Consider the following 19,946-nt stretch of genomic DNA (forward strand, 5'->3'; position numbering starts at 1 on the left):
ACCAATACCTGCTGCATGGCCTTGAGTGTGTTCCTGCCCAGCCCACCTGGGCTCCTCCCATGGAATACAGGGACACTCTACAGAGACAGACTCCCCAGAGGAGGTGGAGGAGACACAGAAAGGCTGAGGCAAGGGAAATGGAGAGCAGGCCCAAGTGGCCAGAGGATATGGGGGAGTGACCCAAGGGGGCAAAGAAGTTTTTAGACCCCCACCCACGGCCAGCTGCCCCTCACATTTCTCAGCAGGTGGGTGGAGACCCCACACCAAGGGATCAGCCTGACCTTGACCAGGTACTGGTGCATCTTTGTAGGACCTACCTCTGAGGACTGTTATCAGGGCTAAAGAAAAAGCAGCTGCTCCCTGTCTGGACAGGCTTTCGGCCTCTGCCCCCGTCCTAGTCAGCCTATCAACATGGCAGCCAGGCTCCCTGGGCCCACAGCATCAAGAGATGCCCCAGGACCTGGCGGGTTTTGCTCAGTGGTTAGAGCATTGGCCTGCGGACTGAAGGGTCTGGGGTTTAATTCCAGCCAAAGGCACATACTTTGGTCACAGGCTCGTTCCCCGGCTCTGGCCAAGGCACATATGATGATGTGTCTCTTTCACATTGATGTTTCTCTCTCTCTCTCTCTCTCTGAAAAAAAAACAAACAAAAAAACAAACAAAACAAGTACCCCATGCTCCAGGACCCTGTCACCTCTCTGCCTTGCCCCCCCTCCTCCAGCACAGCCTCCACCTTCCCAGGCTCTGTGGGGACAGCACAGCCCTGCACACCCTCCCTCCTCCGCTCTCCCTGCCCTCTTCACCCCTCACCCAGTGTGCAGTCTGTTTCTTGTCTGCTCCAGGGCTGGTCTGTTTCGCACATTGCTGGGTCCTACTGCCTGGCACACAGGGGACACCCACGTACTTGCTGAATAAATGAAGAGCGGTGTACAATCTCCACTTCCCTTTACATCTCAGAGTTCAGCAAACATGTATACAAGGTGACTTGTGCAATTGGAAGTTGTTCTGTGAACAGGACCCGGCACCAGGAGCTGAGCAGGCTGAACACCTGCCGGGAGAACAGCTGTACATGGTCTGAGACCAGGGGTGCGCAGACACCCTACAGGCCATTTCCAGAGCAGGGTCAGGGCCACTGTGACGCTGGATGAAAGCTGGCTGGGATGAGAAACTGAACTAACAGCTGTACCAGCTCATAGAATATGAGGTGAGCCCCCCAAAGAGAAGGGGCAGGACTTTCCTGGCAAAGGGGACGATGTGGCTTTAAACTGTAGGACACCTTGGGGCAACAGGAGGGGTTAGAAGGGACTCAGCCAAGGCCCCACGGATTAAGACATTTGGTGACTCCAGATGCAAGAAACCGTATGCCCAGCATCCACCTCACCGCAGCCCAGGACCCCTGCCTCCTCGGTGAGCCCCGTAAACACGGAGGCAGCGCGCTCCGAACCCCAGCCGGGGAGAGGCGGGCAGAGCAACTACGGGTCCACGGCAGTCCTTTCCATTGGCCTCCTCTTATTCAAGCGGGTCAAGTAGCATATGGGGATGCCGGAGTCTCCGGGACACTGGACCAGCGTCTCGTGCCACCCACAGGAACGGCAGAGCCAGAATGGCCCGGCCGAGCAGAGCCGGGGGAATGGCCACACCCAGCTGCTCCGGAGCTGGCTCCGGACGCCCTGCGGCCAGAGGCCCGTTAGCAGCAGCACCGCACCTCCACCCCGGCCGCAGGACCGCGGGGACCCAGGCGCCGGGCGGGCGCGCGGGCGGCGGGGGTGCGCAGAGCCGGCCGAGCGCGGGGCGGGGCGCGCCGCGCGCGCGGGCCGGCGCCTCCCAGCGCGAGGAAGTCCCTGCCCCGCGCTTTGGGGAAGTGCGGCCGGCGCCTGCGCACACCGCCCCGCGCCCCGTCCGCAACGAGCCTGCCGGACTTCGGAGCGCGGGCCCGGCGGCGCGAGCGGCCCCAGGACGCTGCGGGTGAGTGCGCGCGCGTGGCGCCCAGGGCCACGGCCCTGCCCCCCGCCCCGGGCCGCGGGCCCGTGCGGGGCGGGAGCCGCGCGAGCAGGCTCTGGGGTCCCTACCCCAGGACTCCGCCGCGGGGTCCACGTGGACCCTGGGCCGCGGCTGGACTGGAGTCCGCCTCCACGCGCGTGGGGGAGGGGGCGCTGCAGCCGGGTTCCCCTTTTTCGTAGCTCAGAGCCTGGGGAAGTGATTGCTCAAAGGGGGGGCGGAAGAACCCAGGTTTCCGCGTCTCCCGCCCCCCTCAGCCTGGTGGGGAGGGGCCGAAGCGGGACACCCTGTCCGCTCCCGCTCGGTTGGATCTGGCAGCTTCTCTGCCCTGCGAGTAGCAGAGGAGGCGCCGCGCCCCCCCCAGCTCGTCGGCCCCCCGGCGCCGGCCTCCCTCCAGAACGCCGCGGGAGACCCTCCTGCCGTCTGACCTGAGTCCTTGCTGCTGCGGTGCACGCCCCTCCGGCAGCCAGGGTGGGGCCCAGGCCGAGCCTGCCCCTCCCGCCCCCACCTCACCTTTTGGGTCGCTGGTGAGTGGGGCGCCATGGCGAGTTCCTTCAGGTAGGGGTGGGAGGGTGAGAGACTGGAGGAAGGGGGTCCCTGCAGAAGGAGACAGGCTTTTCCAGGCCAGATCCTACCAGCGGAAAGGGGGGCAGAGAGAAGCGAGCGCCCCCCATTTGGAAAGGTGGGCTGGGAGTGAAGGTCACCAGGGTTAGGAAAACTGGCCTGCCTTGGAGGAGACAGTCTGGGGCTCCTCCAAATGGGGGGGGGGGAGGGGGTAGCAGATGAGAAAGGTACTGGGGAGGGTCAGGAGGGAATGGAGCCCCTCTGTCGCACACACACAAACACCCCCAAAGGTTATGGCATTTTCGTAGGTCTTCAAACATTTCAATCTTGTTTTGGACTGGGGAGTCCTTTCCTTCTGTGGGGCAGAGCAGCAGCTGCTCCCAAGGGAGCCTCTGTCCCCAGAGGGTAGACTTGCTGCCTGTCCAGCCTCTTTCATTCCAGACTGGGGGGCAGACGACCAAGCTTGGAGGGTCTGGGGCTGGGGCAGGAGCCCCCTCTCCAAATGCCAGGGTGAGGAGTGGGAACCTCCGTTCAGACCTGTACTTGCCCAGGAGAGAGAGTGGGTGCCCTGGGGGCACAGATGACCCAACCAGCCTTAAAAGGGTGCAGGGCGTCAGCTCAAGGACCTGCAACCTGGACAGCAGGAACTTGACCTCCCCCTGCCCCAAACTTGAACCCCAGCACCTGGGCCCTGCACCCTCAGACAGGTTCCCTCTAATTCAGAGCTGAGTTGGAAATGACAGCCAATGCAGGTATATTCTTCAGATGCTAGGGGGTAGGGGATAGGACTGAGTCCCTGCCCCCACTCACAGTGGGTGGGGGTGCAGAGGAGGAAGAGAGGCTCTGCCTGGGGAAGTCACAGCAGTCTGGGGTACAGCTACTAGACCTCAGCGGTTGCCACACCCCTTCCTTTCCCTAGAAACTTGACCCCTGAGGGAAAGGCTGTGGGGCTGCTGCTTCCCCATCTGCTTGCTGGGAGCCCCTGGGACCAAGGTTGAGCGTGCCGCCCCTTGCCATGATCCCAAAGTGGTACGGGGCAGATGCGGGTCCAGGCAGGGGCCTCTGTGTGCCCAGGCCCTGGAGGCAGGGCTGCCCTGAGTGCGCGTAACTCACGTGCTGTTCCCTGAGCACCGCTCTCACGGGGTGCGGGGGGCTCCCCCGCCCTGCGGGCCCTCGCCCGGGCTGAGGTGGGCACAGGCAGGGGCGGTCGTGGGGGGTGTTCAAAACTGCCTCCAGGGCGCTGATTGGCTGCCCTGTGCTGTCGCTGCGCGCACTGGAATCCACGGCCGGCCGCGCGGAGGACACAGGCGGCTGCCAGGCTGGTGCCTTCAGCGCCCACCCTCCCTGCGCCTCCAGTGCTGCGCAGACGCTGAGGACACACCCTTTGCCTCCCCAGGGTACCCCGCAGTCCAACCCGGGAGCAGGACACCCCCCTGCCGCCCACTGCGTCGTCCTGCCCCGACCTCCACCCACCTCCGCCCCCCTCGGCGTCGCCGCCCGCCGCCCTGTCTCTAGGCGGCGGTTTCCGCAGCCTGGTGGGGGAAGGGGAGAGGGAGGCCAGGGACCTGGCGGTAGGTGGTCAGCTGGGGGTAGGAGCCACCAGAGACCGCATCTAGGATGGAGGAAAGGTGGGTCCGCGGGAGCCCCACTTCCCACACCCTCAGGAAGTCCTGCTCCTTTCCCCACTCAGACCCTTCATGCTTCAGGCATAGTCGGCTGCCCCTTGCTGAGTCCCAGTGAACAGACCGGTTGCTCTGGGGCCCACAGGCAGATCCGGATTCCTGGTAGGAAGCAACCCTGCCCACCACCCCACCCCACCCCACCCACGCACAGAAAACCCAGGATGGAGGGAGCTGGGATGGGGGTTCTGAATGTCTGATCACCACCCCTATGCACCCACCTGATAGCCCCAGACTCTTGGGGCCCCCAGCCTCTTTGGGAGGGGCCAGGAGCCGGAAACCAAGAAAGAGGAACCCAGGCTTCCGGCTTCCCAGGGACCTAGCAGATGGTGGTGTCCCAGAACCTCTGTGGAGTTCTCGTCGGGTCCCCTCCTCACAACCGTGCACCCTTGGCAGCCCTGGTGTAGGCTGGGGTGGGGGTGCAGGCAGGGGAGCCGGCCCCACTGGGGCTGCAGGAAGGAGGAAGGCAACTCTCAAGACCCCTCCCGGGGGGCATGCAGGGGCTGGGGTCTCAGGTTCTCTGAGAACCGTGGCCTCTCTTCTCAGACCCCCAGGTTGTGGTGAGGGTCCTGAGCCAGCACCACGGAGCCCAGGCGACCACCTCTACCCACCCATGCCCACCGCGCATGAGGCTGAGAAGCAGGTGCACCACCTCCACCCCTGCTTCTGCCCCCTGGGAAACTGGGAGGGCAACAAGGAGTTGAGGGACCCACCAGCACCTGGGAGGCTGGAAGGGTTCTGCCCTTGGGAGCATGGCCACCAGCAGGCAACTGTGAGGAGAGGTGGGTGGGCCTGCAGTTTGCCTGGTGACTGAGACGGACCATCTTCCCCCAGCACACAGGGCCAGAGGAGGCAGACCAGCCTCCCTCCATGTCCAGTCATGTGGCCCCCCCGGCTGCCCCCAGCCGCAACCCCTGCTGCTTGTGCTGGTGTTGCTGTTGCAGCTGCTCCTGGTACGTGGGGGGGGGGGGGGGGGGCAGACCTGGGCCCAAGGTCCCACTCCCTGACCCTTGGGTGGCTTCTGAGGTGTCGCCTGCAGGCAAGACTCCTCTGCCACCCACATTTATCCAGGGGCTGTTGGGTTCTGGTAGCCGGTAGCCAATGCCCAGGCCCCTTTGTGTTTGGCATTCTGCCTGGTGCGCAGGCCCTGTGTGCGCGTGCCCCTCTGTCCTTTTATTCAGCACACACACCACCTACACCACCTAGAGCTGGCCCTGGGCCATCTAGAGGGGGCCAGACCATCAGGTGGAGGGGTGCTAAGCAGAGACCTGTCCGTGGGACAATGGGCACGAGCCTAAGGGGCAGTGTGCTAGAGTGGGTGTGGGGCTTCCAGGTGGTCCCAGGGTTTTGTAGGCACTTGGAAAGCTGTTGGAGTTTTTGTGCCTTTCAGAGGCCTGGCGCTACTCAGGCTTCTGGCCCTCAACTATTGAGTACAGCACTGTGGGAAACCAAAGGGGGACCAACTGACCCATGAGCAAGCGAGGCCTGAGCCCAGACTCAAGGTGGAAGAGGGGTGGCCTGTGAATGGGAGAACATGAAGAGTTAGGACTCACTGAGTTTGGCTTTAGAGGCCAAGGGAGGGTTTAGGGTGAGACAGGCGGCAGTAGGTGCTGAGTTCTGTGTGGACGCTTTGGTGTGAGGTGTCTGTTAGCCAGGTATGGATTTGGGAGCCAGCCCTGACATGGTGCCAGGAGCCACAGGAGGGAAGACAGGCTCCTAGGGGGAGTTGGGAGTCAACCTCTCAGGCCAGAGGCTTTCCCATTCCATCAGTGGGGCCTTTGGAAGAAAGGGGGCAAATAAGGTTAGGCACAGGGGTGGGGGGGGGTACCCCGGGAGCCTGTGAAAGCCCCAAAGGCAAGACACAGGAGAGGTCCTGGGTCAAATGCAGCTGAAGCGGCCTTGGCCCTGGGTCTGGGACAGGAGGGGTAGAAGGAGCAGATCCCAGGGCTGCCACCTGCAGTGCGCTCACGCGTGCTGAGAGCCCCAGGCCTCACACCTACACGTGCTGAGCATCCCATGTTCACACAAGGGCCTGTGTGTCTGCCATCAGGAGTGAAGGGCGACGGCGAGCATGGCGGGCCTCCGGGGAGAGCAAGCTGCAGCCCCTCCCCAGCTGCGAAGCCTGGTGAGTCTGGGGTCTTGAACATCTGCGGGCTGGGGGGCTGGGGGGAGCAACGGGTGCTTGACCTGGCGGCGGGTGCCCCAGCAGCACGCCAAGCCCTGAGGAGGTGCAGAGCTGGGCGCAGTCCTTTGACAAGCTGATGCACAGCCCCGCGGGCCGCAGTGCGTTCCGGGCATTCCTGCGCACAGAGTACAGCGAGGAGAACATGCTCTTCTGGCTGGCCTGCGAGGAGCTCAAGGCCGAGGCCAACCAGCACGTGGTGGACGAGAAGGCACGGCTCATCTACGAGGACTATGTGTCCATCCTGTCCCCCAAGGAGGTGAGCCTGGACTCCCGCGTCCGGGAAGGCATCAACAAGAAGATGCAGGAGCCGTCTGCACACACATTTGACGACGCGCAGCTGCAGATTTACACGCTCATGCACCGGGACTCCTACCCCCGCTTCCTCAGCTCCCCCGCCTACCGTGCCCTGCTGCTCCGGGGGGACTCCCAGTCTTCCCATGAGGCCTAGACTGCCCCCTCATGTGGGCAGAGACTCAGGTCACCTTCCACATGTGTGGCAGCTGGTGTCAGGTACACCAGGCCCAGCACCCTTGGGGCTGTCCTAGGCAGGAGCTCCAGGTGCAGGGCAGGCCAGGAGCACCTGCCACCCAGAGGACCTAGTGCCCTGAGGTCCTATTAGGCAGGTGTGCTGACCAGCCGCCTGTTGAGAGGAAGACCCTCCAGGAGGCATTTTGGACCCACCAGCCTCACTGGGCACCTGCCCCAGGCAGCCAGGGACCTCAAGAAATGCCTTTGGTGGAGAAGAGGGCCTCTGTACTGTCTAGTTTTGTGACTTGGCGAGACCCTCCAGCTTGAGCTCTTTGCTCCTGGGAATCAAACCCAGAACGTCCAAACCAGGCTCAAGGTGACAGGACCCAGTTTTTCTCTTCTATGTTTGTTAATTTTGAACCAGGAAACATGTCTTCACTGTATTTTATTAAAAAAAAAAAAAAAAAAAAAAGTTTTTATATTTATCTCCATTCTGCCTCCCCCCAAAATGGGATTTCTCATTATTGAAGATATTTTTAAAACAAGTCTCTTCTCTTTCCACATCTCAGACCTAGGGCAGAGGAGCAGCCGGGTTCTGAGGGGACCTGCCCCAGGAGCTCTGCCCCACCCCACCCCTCCTCAAATGAGGGCCCTGCAAGATGAGGGTGCCATGACCCCAGGAGGTGTGGCCCCTCAGCACTTTGCCAAGACTAGTGATGCAATGAGAAGCACTGCCCAAGTCTTGGGTGGGCAGGGTCCTGGAACACATCAAAGTTCATCCCCGGAGGCTAGCGGGTTGGGGCTGTACACATGGGGGTGACCTCCCTGAGGGTCCCCGGGTGCCAGGCAAGGTTACCTCCACTGTCTCTCAGGCATGCGCTGGCCACTCCATCCATGAATTTCTGGGACACAAAGGGATTCAATACTGCATCTGGTCCGGGGCCCCAAGAGCCAGTCGGGGGTCCAACCCCACCCTTCTGCCTCCAAAACCAGGCAGAGTGAGGACTAGCCATCACAAAGGGCTGCAGGCAGACACTGTGGGACCCAGCTTGCCCTGGGCCCTGAGCAGCAGTGCTTGGGGAGAGAGACCCAGGTCCTCTGTGTGCCAAGGCCCACTCCCACCCACTCCCTGCAGCACTGCTCCACCAGGGCCACACCCAAGTGTCACCTGACCCCAGGAAGGAGGGCTGCCTCAGCCCAAGCCTGTGCATGGCCCACCAGAGCCAAAAGCCAAGGACAGCACAGTGGCAAAAAGAAACATTTAATAATTGGGAGAAAGGTGCACTGCAGATGGGGGAGGGCAAGGTGTGCTGCCTTCTGGGGACAGCCTGGAGGGCAGAGAGCGGGTCTCCAGAGAAGCTGTGTCTGTCGACAGGATGTGAGGAGGGCAACGGCCAGCACTGGCCACCGCTGCAGGCTCAGCAGAACTGCAAGGAATGGGGGGACAGGCATCTGACCACTCAGCATTGGTGACCCCACAGGGCAGGAGGTAGGGGAGGGGTCTCTACTACCCTCTCCAGAGCTCCCAGGAGGCTGCTGAGCAGGGTTGTCCCCCAATTCGCACCACTTGGATCCTACATGGGCTGAAGACACCCACCCCCAGAGGAGGGGGCTGCAGGGCCTGGGCTCACCCACCTACCTTCCAGCGGTTCCCACACTCATTGCAGACAACGAATGTGGTCATGGGTTCATCAGAGCTGCGGGTCTGCACCTGCGGGAGAGACGTGGTGAGGGCCCCCAGCCCAGAGGGAACTGAGACGCTATCATTTGGAGTGGGAAGCCCCAAGCATCAGGTCTTCCCTAGAGTCACAGCATGGGAGGCTACCCATGATGGCCTCGCAGCCCTGGGGCCTCTGTGGGTGACCTATGCTGAGGCTGCCCCAGCAACCCAGCCTTCCAACCACCCTGACCACTCTCCTCTTACCAGGGCCCCAACATCTCCTGGGGTCCACAGTAGCATAGCTTCCATGGGCCTGGGCCCACCCCCTCCCGCCAATAGCAACAGTCCTCAGGCCCCTCCATGCTGGGCTGGGCCAGGTGTCCCAACTTCAGTGTCCACAGCAAGCAGGACCCACCCCCTCAGACACTGCTTACTGGGGACCAGGGGTCCTGGGCAAGGGGAGAGGCCCCAAAAGTGACCATCACTCCCTGGCTTGAGCCCCAGCCCTGGCACCATTCACACCATGTGTCCAGGTGCAAGAGTGTGGACCCCACCCACAGGGTCAGTTCTGAGAATGGGGCCCCGAGTGGTGGCAGCGGCGCACCTGCGTGTAGGTGCAGTTCTTCTTCCTGCACTTGCTGCAGGTGAACAGGTCTGTCTGTGTGCCACCTGTGCGGGCCATCTGATGTTCGCGGATAGCCTCCTTGGTCATGGCCTTGCGGATCTCCTTCAGCTCGTCGCTGGCCATCTCCTGGAGGACCCGGTTAGCTGCTCAGCCCCAGCTCACAGGACAGCACCACCCATGGGGGGAGGGGCGGGGAGGCTCACCTCTGACGTCATCACCGCGATCTGCTGGGGCGTTATGGTGCCACACAGCACGTTCCGCCGCAGGTCGGGGTTCTTGGCATCCCTGAGGTTGGCAATGCGGCTCCGCACACGGTTCTTGTACTTCATGTCCGTGTTCCCCACATCCCGGAAGATGCGTGCAGGCATTTAAGGACCCATCCTCCTAGGCTGAGGCTGCTGCCCTCCACCCATCCTGCCAGGCCAGGGAGGGCCTCCCAGTGGGGTCAGAAGGGGTGGGGGCTGGGATGGGAAGAGGAGCCCAGTGCTCTGTTAGTCTGCCCACCCAGGTCTGGCGGTGAGCTGAGGGGCTGCTGGGCAGCCCACCCCGGACCCAGTCCTGGCTGAGTCCCAGTTTCAGGCTCAAGGTCCCGGGGACCCAGGCCCCACCAGCAGGCAGAATCAGCCCTCAGCAGGCTTGGGGTGCACCTACCCCACCACCCAACAGCCTGGCAAAAGCGCCAGGGCAGTGAAACCCCCAGCCCTTACTTAAGCCCTGAACAAAGGATATACTCCTCAATCTGGGCCGATAGGCGCTCACAGTCCGTACTGAGGGCCATGTGGTCACCTGCAAGAAGCAGCCCTGACCAGCCGCCCTGCTGGCTCCACCCAGCACCCACGTGGCTTCAGTGACTGTGGGCTGGGCCATCACTTGGGCACTCACAGTCTGTCTGCAGGGCGGCCATTAGCATCTCACGGCACTTGTTGCGCACAGCATCACAGGTGACCGGCACTGGGGGAAATGTGGTCATCCTCGGGGTCGACAGCATCCTGGGCAGCTCCGGCCTCTTGTGGCTGGATAAAGACAGGCCCGCTCGGGCCATGTTAGCTCATGACACACTGGTCACCAGTAAAGCCAGTGTCACAGCCAGTCTCCCCTAAATTCCATCTGCTCCACCCTGAGAGCAGCCCATGACCCTGGGCATGTGCAGTCCAGCCCAGCATGCCTGTGAGGTCTGCCCAGCAGGGTGAGGCATGCCCCACCCCAGCAACAGGGGCACAATGGGGACAGCATTGCCTCCAGGGAGGCCCAGATCCCTGGGCCACACCACCCAACACCAGCTGCCAGATCGGGGAGAGGCACGTGGGGCAGGCAGTTGCCCAAGGCCAGGTCTGCCCACCAGCATGGCTGCCCCTCACAGGGCTGGGAGCTCCCACCCCGGGGCTCTTTGCTGTTCAGGCTGCATTCTCCAGCCTTCCCATCACAGTCTCATGCCCCTATAACCCCACGAGGGAGAGCAAGGCCAGCAGTGAGTGATGCAAGTTCAAGGGGTGTGCAACCCGAGAACCAGCCCAAGACCCGCCTGGAGCCAAGGGATGTGGGAAGGGGGCTCCCACCAGCCCGCTCAAGGTTGCAGCACCTCTTTGCAGCCTGGACACAGCCTCACCCCTAGATAGTGTGGGCTGAAGACAGTGTTTGGAAGGGCTTTGGAAGGGAGGCATCACCAAGAGGCCAGCCAGGTGTGACTGCCTAGGGAGAGTCACCTCCAAGAGGCTAAAAGGGCCCATGTTCATGTGTCATCGTGCTTGAAGCACAGAAATCAGCACCTTCGTGCTGAGCAAGTAGGTCCCCAGTGGCAGAGGGTGTGCACCTGCCTTCCAGGTGCGCTACCTGGGATCCTTGGCCTCGGAACCCTCCTTCGAGGACGTCGTGGGCAGAGGCCCGCCCCTCCTCCGTTCCCTGGCTTTGGCATCTGAAGCATCTGCAAGTGCCCAGAAAGGGGGTGGGGGGTTGGCTGGCTAGGGGAAGGCAGGCGGAAGGGCAGGGCCAGGCCAGGGAGGGGAGATCTCCAAAGCACAGCCTCAGCTGACTTGCCAGCCAGCCCCCCAACCCTGCCCCCTACCCAGCCCCCCTGCTGAGCCTTCCTGCTAATGACCAACTGGGCACCTCTCCTGCCCAGACTCAGGAGAGCCCTCACACACCTTTCCCACACATGCTGCGCACTCAAGCAGGCTGCCTGTGGGCCTTTCTGGGGTCCACCCCACTGCTCGTCCTGCCGGAGGGGGCTGCCATCCACCCAGAGTGATCCCTGAGTACAAACACAAACACACACACACACACACACACACACACACACACACACATTTGAACTTCGACAAAGGCCAATCACTACAGGCAGGCAGTACGTGCCCATTCCCCAACTGGACCTTGGGAACCACAGTGAGCCCCCATCCACTGAGCACACCCCCCACTAGGCTCCTGAGACCCTAGTCTGCCCTGGGGGCCTTCCCACGGGATGAGGAGCATCCCACTTGCGACCAAAATAAACACAGTTGTTCAGCATGTGGCCCTCTGGCTATGCAGGACTGGAGGGAGGCCCAGGACACACGTCCGTACTTTGCAGGCTTTGGACAGAGCCCAGGAGAGGCTGGAAGGAGGAGTGGGGACTCCAGGTAGACAGGTGGGCACCTCTGTGACCCCCAGCCGCCCTGCTGTCCCCAGAAAGAGGCTGCTCCAATCCCTCTGAGTGGCAATGCCCCCCATCCTCTGCCACCTTCCACCTTCTCTCCCTTCCCCTCCTTCCTCCTCCCCACCCCTTGGCCCTTCTCTCCCCTCCTCCTGCTCTGCTCCCCTGGCTGGGGGCAACTCCTTGCCCTCTGCTGCCCTGACACGTTCCTCCTGTGTGGCTTCCCAAGCCCTACACCCACCCCCAATTCTCCTCTCTCCTGGCCCTACGTACAAGCCTCACTCCTCCCAACCCTGAGCCCCGGCTTCCTGGACGGGTCTGTGATGCCCCCATTCCCAGGTGGCCCTGACTCAGGGACAGCTGGCCAGCACCAGCAAGGTGCCCCTTGCCAAGTGCTCAGCCCATGCTGCCTGATGCGCACCCAGGAGCTTCTTCCATGACTTGATGAGCGACTTGGCCAGTGCGATCACCTCTTCATCAGAGCTCTGCTTCCGTAGGGCGTTGACAGACATGCCGACCCGGGTGGACTGCAAGGCAAGAGCCTGGGTTGGGGGCAGGTGTCAGACCCTCCTCAAGACCCTTGGAGGCTCCCACCGGGCAGGGGCTGGGATCAGCAAGGGAAGGGGGACACTCTTTCCGAGGGCTACTGCCACATTTGGGACCTAGGAGTCTCAGTGGTGAGGGAGAGGTGGGGCACCCTTGGATGACCCTCCCCATCTCAGAAAAACAGAAAAAGGCAGGGATGGTCTCCTTAGGGAAGGTATTTGTGCTAACCAAGGACAGGGCGGGGGGCCAGGGAGCCCTGCTAGGCCCCCAGGAGCTGTCCCTGGAGCTGTCCCAAACAGGGGACATTGGGGGGCCCTACCTGGAGCAGGTGTAGCGTCACAGGCATGGCCTTCAGCTCCCGCAGCAGATCCATGGCTCCCTCCTAGAAGGAGAAAGGGGTACCTTCATGGAGGATTTTAAGATCATGGTAGACAAGCCCACAAACACAGGAGGGTGGGGCAGATACAAGGCAGTGACAATTTGGAGATCCACCTGGGGTCCAATGCCCAGGGAGGACAGGAACGAGAAGTGGCTGTGCACTCAACGCTGGCATTACAGGTCACGTGACTTTTCACACAGCATCGGGCACTGACCAAGCCAGGATAGGAATCGCCTTGGAGGGCCCGAGCCAGGGGAAGGTACAGCCCCAGGGGTGCCCACCCCGTTCCATCCTATGTCCCTTGCCCAGGTGGGTCAGGTAGCCTCTTCCTAAAGTGGCCCACTCACCAGCTGAAAGGAGCTGACCCAGGATCCGCCAGTGTCCCCTGATGAGGCCAAACTCTCAGGGCACCTCCACCATACCCACACCCAGCCCTGCCCCATCAAATCAATCTCCCCAGCACTCACTCACCCCAACCAGCCACCACCCCTCGCCCAGACCCCTGGCCTCCTTTTTCTTCCTCACTCTCCTGCCCCACATTTTCTCAAAGCACTCATGCGACCAGGCACAGTTCCTCAGTGTTCCCTGAGTGTGCCAAGCTGCTGGTCCCAGGACCTTCCCATCTGCTGCTCCCACCGCCAGGGGCCTGTCTCTCCCAGGATGCCCAACTATTTGTGCCCTCCTTTCCTCGGGAGCTTTGTTTAAATGCCGCCTTCTCAGCAACCAGCACCCCTCCCCCTCCCTGCTTTTCTTCCCTCCACAGACGCCTCACTTTTTAACGCAGGAATGTTTTCATGTGTGGGTGTCTCTCATTTAAAGGGGCAGAGATGACCCCACTCAGCCACCCAAGGTCGTGAGAGCCTCAGTGTCCTGCAGCCCAGGTCGTGGGAGGGCTTGGCCTGCCCCGACCACCAATCTGGGTGGCATCTCTGCTCAGGATACAGCCCTGGGGTGACCTCCTCAGAGGGGACAGATGGTCGCCAGGGCCAAGGGCACAGTGCCAGCCACTGCTCATCTTCCGCAGACCGAACCTCAGGCTTCACAATGCCAGCTTCCCGGGCTCCAGCCAGAGGCGCGAGCACAGCCACCGACCCCCGAGCACGGCGGCTCCCCCGGGCCTGTGGGCGCTGACCCACCAGGAGCCCCTGCTAGCTCTCGGCACCTCCCCTCGGGGCGCGCAACCCCGCCACCTCCGCGGCCCGGGCCAGGGCCACAGCTGCCCCCCCCGCCCCGCCCCGGGGCAGGACCGGCGGCGCTCCCTCCGCACGCCCCTCCCCGTGCGGCCGACCCCCACCCGCCTCCACGGGTTTCCGGACCTCTCTGTGCCCCAGCCCCGGGGGGTGTTTGTTGTTTGTCTCCTTCAGGGGCAAGCAGCTTCCTTCCCTGGTCATCTCCGGAAAAGGCTACAGACGGCCCACACGGCCCCGTGTGCGGCCCACAGGCGCCCGGCGTGGAGGGGCGCCCCTTGCGGGGTGGACGAGAGCGGGAGCCAGCTCCCGTCGCAGGCCGGGGCAGCTCAACCCCGCGCGGCCCCAAGGCCCCCCGGCCAGCACACAGCCCCGGGTGGCCGCGCAGGGGCGGCGAGCCCACGACTGAACCCCCTCTGCCGCCGAGGCCACCCCCGGCCTGGGACCCAAGGGCCCCGCGAGCGGGGGCGGGGCGCCGGGCCCGCCCCACCCACCGAGGCGGCTTCGCGCCGGGGCGCGCCGGTGCCGGGCTCGGGGCTGCTGCAGCCCACCCGCCAGGCCCCGGCCCCTCCCGCAAAGGCCCGCGCGCCGCGGGCGGGGCCCCGAGGCCCCGGGGTCCCCGCTGTGCGCCCGCCCCAGGTGCTGCGGGCCGAGTCCTGGCTCAAGCAGGGAACGCGTTTATTAGGGACACCTGGTCTCGAGGGGCGGGGGGGAGGGGGAGGGCCCGCGGCCGGCGCCGGGTCCGGCTCCCGCAGGGGCGGCGAGGCCGCGGCCCAGCCCGGGGGCAGCCGCGAGGATGCGGGGCTGGGGCGCCGCTGCCCGGCCCCCGCGGGGCTGGGGGTGGGGACAGGGCAGGGGCGGCCCTAGGCCTGCGGGGCCTCAGCCTGCGGCCGGGGTCTGCGTCCAGAGCGGTGGCTGCGGGACAAGGTCCAGGCCCGATGGCGGCCTCCGCCGTGGGTGCGGGGTGATGGGCAGGGCTGGCCGGGGCAGGGTCTCGGCTCGGCCGCCGGCGGGGTCTCGTCCTGCCCCTCGGGGGTCTCCCCGGCCCTGACGGGGGCTCGGCGGGCTCGGCGGGGGCTCGGCGGGACGGGGGTCCCGGGGTCCTGAAGGTCCGCGCCCCTCACCGCGCTCTTCTTGGTCACCATCTTGTCGAGCCTCCGGGCGATGCGCGCAATCTCCTCCTCCTTGCCCATCACTGCCTCAGGGGCAGCGCCCCCGCGCCCGCCGCGCCAGCCTCAGCCTCAGCCTCCCGGCCCGGACGCCACCCCAGCCGCGGCCGCCTCCCGCACCCGCCGCAGCCGACGCAGCCCCGCCGCGGGAGGGAGACCCTCTGTTCAAACCCTCGGCCCCCGCGCCAGCCGCGCTGCATCCTGGGACATGTAGTCCCCACGCCCGCCCGTCTCGCGCTCGCTCTCTCCGCTCTGGACCACAACTCCCAGGAGCCACAAGGGTACGCACGGCTCCTTGGGAATTGTAGTCCCGTCGTGGGCCGTCACCACAGGCCTACGGAACAGGGGGACTCGCAGTCCCACAAGCCCCAGGACGGTCCTGTTAGCCGGTGGAAGGCGTCGCGGTGGCGCGTGGGGCTGGGCTGTGCGTGCCTGGCGCGGCGCGGACCCCGGGGGCCCCTCCCGATCCCCCGCCCGGGACGGGCCGGGCGCCCCCTGCGCGGGCCCGGAGGAGGCGCCTTAGAGGGCGTGCCCCCTCCGCCCGCGGGGCGCCCTCCCCCGCCAGCCTCGGCCGTCGCGGAGCTGCGGGGCCCTGACTCCAGTGCCCTAGAGCCAATCCCGCGGAGACGCCCTGGCGCCCGAGGCCGGCGCGCGGCGCCTGGAGGCGGGAGGGAGCCGAAGCCGGCGGCGGGTCCGGGAGAGGAGTGGGCTGGGCGGGCGAGGCGCCAGGGGCACGGCGGCCAGCTCCCGGCGAATCCCGGCCAGTCATCTATTAGCCTCCGTACCTCGGTCTCCCCGGCTGTGAAGTGGGACGCTGGCAGCGGCTGCCTCCCGGGGCTGCCGTCAGGACGGTGCGAGCGGGCGGGTGTCTTCGCCGCGCTGCTGGAGGCCCCGGGCGGGGCCCCGGAGGGCCGGGCGGGCGAGGCGTCAGCGCGCCACCCAGTGTCTGCCGCCTCCCCGCAGTGCAGACGCCGGGCGGTGCGCTGTAGGGGCACAATGCCGGGGGGAGGGTAGAGGCCGGGGGACTGAAGCCTCCAGTGTCGGGGCTCCACAGTCACTAAAATTCAAGCCAAGTAACTGTGAGGCCAGGTGGCAGATGGGTTGTCCAGATGACCTGAGCTGACCATGCCTCGGGCTCTCAGTGGCATTACTTAGATATAACTGAGTTTCCCAGCAGCCAATGAAAAGAGAAACACAGGTTATGAGATTCCTCAGTAATTATAAGGAAAAAGCATGGAACTGGGGAGCAAAGGTTTTTCCAGGACAGAGGCCCTGTAACAAATGAGCACAGCACCGCCAGTTTACAGACAGGCTCTGATTCTCCCCATCACCGTGAGCCTGGGCCACAGCTCTGAGCCCAGCCCAACCATGCAAGTCCTCAAGGCCAAAATCTCCTGGTCCGAGAGTGTGTGCAGCCTCTGAGGGTCCAGCAACACTGGGACACTAGGGAGGCTGGAGCCACACACCCTTCAACCCCTCTGACAACTGACCAAAACAAGGAGCTGGCCAGGGTCCTGTAAGAGAGAAACCAGCCCTGGAGATCAGGCTGCAAGGACTGCAAATCTGGCTCTCCATCTCCCGCAGGGACGTCTCCATGAGGCTGCCCAGCCAGCACCTCACACAGACAAGGTTAAGTGGACTCAAGGACTGCTCAGAGGGAACTCCCCTTTGTGCTGACACCAAGTCTAAGCACCACGACTGGGAATCCAACAAAAGTTGGAGCACAGGGATGGGAGGTAAACCCACATGGTCAGTGTGGAGCAGCCCTCAGTCTCTACCCTCTGCAGCAGGGAGATGTACATCCAAGAGACCTCAAAACAGCTTCTGGTCCCTAAGAGTAGAGTCAAAAGGACAGGCCTCTCAGAAGCCTCACCTGGGCTGTCAAGAAGGGTGTGTGCCATTTGCCCAACTTTGGCCCAGGCCTCAATGGGGCAGAGTCTGAGCTGTCAACACAGCCCCCTGGAGTAGGTTGCTGCCAAGGAGCCAGCCTCAAGGCCAGTCCCCATCTGATCTCTCCACGGGATGGATCAGCACAAAGTGCTGGGGAGGGGAGCGGACATGCAGATACCCTGGAGAATCAGCCTGAGGATTCACCTTGACCCTGCCTGGGTAGACTGCCCCTGGCAAGGAGAGGTCTCCTATTATCCTGTGCAAGGGGATTTCCATAAAACATGCTTCTGCCCAGCTGCTGTGGCTCAGCGGTAGAGCGTCAACCCATGCACCAAGAGGTCACCAGCTGGATTCCCAGTCAGGGTACATGCCCGGGTTTTGGGCTCCATCCCCAGCGGGGGGCATGCAGGAGGCAGCCATAGATGTTGATGTTTCTCTCTCATCGATGTTTCCATTTCTCTCTCTCTCTCCTTTTCTCTCAAAATCAATAAAAACATTAAAAAGAAAAAAAAAAAAAAGATGCTTCTATGTGTTTGGCCGGGTTGAATGTTTTAAGCCACAAAGACATGCTAGCGCGACTCTGTAAATATCCATTTGTGCACTAAAGGTCACAGGAAAGGAGGAGCTATTCCCTTGCTTGGCCGGAGTGGAAATCCCACACTGCCTACCCACCCTGACCCTCTCCCCTCCTCCATGAGGAGCCGGGTGGTCTCCACCTCTGGGAGACAGCTCATAGGAGCCTGGCATGTCTCAGTGCATCAGAGGCCCACTGATGCTGCAGACCCAGGAGACCGAGACACTGTCACCCCACCAGGATGATGGCCATGAGGTGGGGGCCCCTGCAGAATGAGTGCCCAGCAGAGGGCTCAGCCTGTGGGGGTGAGGCGGGGCATCCGGGGAGGCAGGTAATGGAAGAAGGAGGCGGACAGGACAAGTGGAGGCAGATGGCTTCCACGCTGGGAACCTGGGGGCCACAGCCCTTCCCCCTGTGATAGATGCCCTGAACCCCTACACAGTGCAGTCCTACAGGGAAGCCACCACCGCAGGGGAGGGGTGTGGCTCCATGCCAGGTGAGTGAAGTCCAGGGTCCAGGTGGGGTGATGCTGCTTTGAGTCTATGTGGCCCAGCATGAGCAGCACCCTCTAGGTGGCGGGAGTGAGCCACAGACCGGCCTGCCTCCCAAGCATACGCCCACCCCCTAGGGAGGTCCAGTAGGTGGGGCCACCACCCTGAAGCAGCCAGAGTGGGGCTGTGGTTAGTCCTGGAGAGAGATCCTCACTTGTGGAGGCTGTAGTGGGTCCCACCTCGCCAGGGCTCAAGCTGAAGTGGCACTGGCCAAGCCCAAAACTCCCAACTTCCCACCTGAGAAGTCCCTGTCCTTGGACCCCTTATGAGTTCATAACCCCCAGAGCCTTGCCCACCCCTGACCTCTGATGGATCTTACCCGACCTTGGGAACTTCCTTCTCCAAGGAGTTTCCCCAACAAGCTGCCTGGGCCGGCAGACCCTCTTGTGCCCTCAGCAAGCTGTTCCCAGAGGGTGACTTTAGACCATGGGGCTCTCCTTCCAGGGGCTTACATGAACCTGGCCACAGACAGCAGGGTGCCCACCAGGGCTGGGTCCTTCCAGACCCACTCCCTGCACTGCCCTCGCCTTATTCCAGGCTGGGTTTGGAGGATGTGTGGGAATAGGGGGTTCCTTAGTAGAGGTCAGAGGATTCAGGTGGGAGACAGCACACTTACCTCCTAGACCCCCACCCGCACCCCCACCCTTATTCCAGAAAGCCATCCTGGACACCACCAGCCCAGCGCCGGGGGGGCCTCTCTCAATTCCCATGATGTCTCAAGAAGCACACACACACACACACACCACCGCCACTACCCACCCACCCACCCCACTCCACAACCCCCATGCACCAAGCCTGACCTACTCCCCTGGGGCTGCCCTCCCCTCAGCTCATCCCGCAGGGCTGGATTCCCTCCTGGTATTCCACACTCCACCCCTTTACTCAGGAGCCTTCTGTAGGAGCCCCATTCTGTCCAGGGGACTGAGGGGTGCAGACATGGCCCTGGGAGGGGTCTGGGGACACTCCAACGACACCCCACACAGGCCTGGACACACCTTTAGCCCAGAGGCCTGCCCCTCCCCTTTACTCAGTCCACAGGAACATCAGAAGCTCAGGCCATTTATTTTTCTATTTGTGTCCCCTGCCCCCCGCCCCCCGCCCATCCAAAGCAGGCCATGATCCCAGTGGACTGCATCCATGCTTCCCTTCCGGCTAGGGCAGGGCCTTTGTGGGAAGGCCTGTGCTTCCAAACTCACATGGCCCCCATCCCATCCCATGGCTTCAGGCGGAGGAGGGGGGTCTTGCAGCCTCTGAAGCACCCCCATCCCCTGCTATCCTGCAGGCAGCTCTCTCCTGGCTGAGCACCCACTCATTTCTTGACCCTGTTCCTCAGAACCCCTGGCCCACCATAGTGGCTCCAGGTTCCCAGCACAAGGAATCTGGGATAAAGACCCAGCCACCCTCAGAGACTGGCCTCTGAGGTCAGGCAAGGCAGTGACCAGGGACTTAGATCCAGCAAGAGTCCCCCGTCCTGTGCACCAGTGCGTGTCTTGGCTCTGCCACTGTGGCTCAGTCTCCCAGTCTGCAGAATGGGAAGAGCCGCCTGCCCAAAGCAGTGTCTCTTGGAAAGTCCCTAGACAGCCCATTGCCTTGGCCCAGACCCAGCTCCCCCCACCCAGAGGCAGCACTTGGGGGGAGGTAGCCGGCATCCCCCAGAGGCCCGTGGCCTGCTCCAGGCTGCTCTAACAATGCGCTTCCCCCACACAATTCCCAGAAACACGGCCCTCCCAGCCCTGCCAGCCCGCCAGCCTGGCGGCCACTCCACCTCCTCTCCCCAGGGGCTCCAGGCAACAGCGGGTCAGGGGCTATGGGTGAAAGGAGGGGGTCAACAAACCCCGGGGGCCA

The 19,946-nt window shown here is 63.3% G+C and overlaps 2 protein-coding genes across 31 annotated transcripts; one reads left to right on the forward strand and one right to left on the reverse strand.

Annotated features, from left to right (window-relative positions):
* The first annotated feature begins 1,788 nt into the window (after window positions 1-1,788).
* Window positions 1,789-7,344, forward strand: RGS19 (regulator of G protein signaling 19). Of its 24 annotated transcripts, none has more exons than XM_081148845.1 (7): window positions 1,796-1,965; window positions 2,256-2,525; window positions 4,253-4,346; window positions 4,788-4,884; window positions 5,076-5,194; window positions 6,292-6,366; window positions 6,451-7,344. In XM_081148845.1, the coding sequence occupies exons 4-7, from the start codon at window positions 4,855-4,857 to the stop codon at window positions 6,872-6,874; spliced, it is 648 nt and encodes a 215-aa protein (XP_081004971.1). In that variant the 5' UTR covers window positions 1,796-1,965; window positions 2,256-2,525; window positions 4,253-4,346; window positions 4,788-4,854; the 3' UTR covers window positions 6,875-7,344. The 24 variants fall into 24 exon arrangements, with proteins under 24 accessions (XP_081004974.1, XP_081004971.1, XP_081004973.1 ...); XM_081148847.1 differs by having other exon boundaries at window positions 1,851-1,965; window positions 2,337-2,525; XM_081148846.1 differs by having other exon boundaries at window positions 1,883-1,965; window positions 2,181-2,525.
* TCEA2 (transcription elongation factor A2) lies at window positions 7,325-15,973 on the reverse strand. Of its 7 annotated transcripts, none has more exons than XM_081148837.1 (10): window positions 15,872-15,973; window positions 12,671-12,733; window positions 12,227-12,332; window positions 11,010-11,100; window positions 10,062-10,192; window positions 9,909-9,980; window positions 9,383-9,537; window positions 9,159-9,305; window positions 8,534-8,605; window positions 7,325-8,321 (listed from the first exon to the last, which is right to left on the reverse strand). In XM_081148837.1, exons 2-10 carry the CDS (start codon window positions 12,722-12,724, stop codon window positions 8,313-8,315), a joined length of 837 nt encoding a protein of 278 aa, XP_081004963.1. In that variant the 5' UTR covers window positions 12,725-12,733; window positions 15,872-15,973; the 3' UTR covers window positions 7,325-8,312. The 7 variants fall into 7 exon arrangements, 5 of the variants coding, with proteins under 5 accessions (XP_081004963.1, XP_081004962.1, XP_081004961.1 ...); XM_081148836.1 differs by lacking the exon at window positions 15,872-15,973 and adding an exon at window positions 15,042-15,193 and having other exon boundaries at window positions 9,909-9,965; XM_081148835.1 differs by lacking the exon at window positions 15,872-15,973 and adding an exon at window positions 15,042-15,193.
* Window positions 15,974-19,946: the final 3,973 nt, after the last annotated feature.

The sequence above is a fragment of the Miniopterus schreibersii genome, assembly GCF_964146895.1.
Source record: "Miniopterus schreibersii genome assembly, chromosome: 10".
NCBI lineage: Eukaryota > Metazoa > Chordata > Mammalia > Chiroptera > Miniopteridae > Miniopterus > Miniopterus schreibersii.

Coding starts and splice junctions, on each gene's coding strand:
- RGS19 (XM_081148838.1), top strand. Junction 4,885..5,075: donor CGCATGAGGCTGAGAAGCAG/GTGCACCACCTC, acceptor ATCTTCCCCCAG/CACACAGGGCCAGAGGAGGC. Junction 5,195..6,270: donor TGCTGTTGCAGCTGCTCCTG/GTACGTGGGGGG, acceptor TGTTCACACAAG/GGCCTGTGTGTCTGCCATCA.
- TCEA2 (XM_081148833.1), bottom strand. CDS start 13,173: ATGGGGCAGGGCTGGGTGTGGGTATGGTGGAGGTGCCCTGAGAGTTTG. Junction 11,101..12,226: donor GTCATGGAAGAAGCTCCTGG/GTGCGCATCAGG, acceptor GGGCACTTGCAG/ATGCTTCAGATGCCAAAGCC. Junction 10,193..11,009: donor TCCGAGGCCAAGGATCCCAG/GTAGCGCACCTG, acceptor GTCTTTATCCAG/CCACAAGAGGCCGGAGCTGC.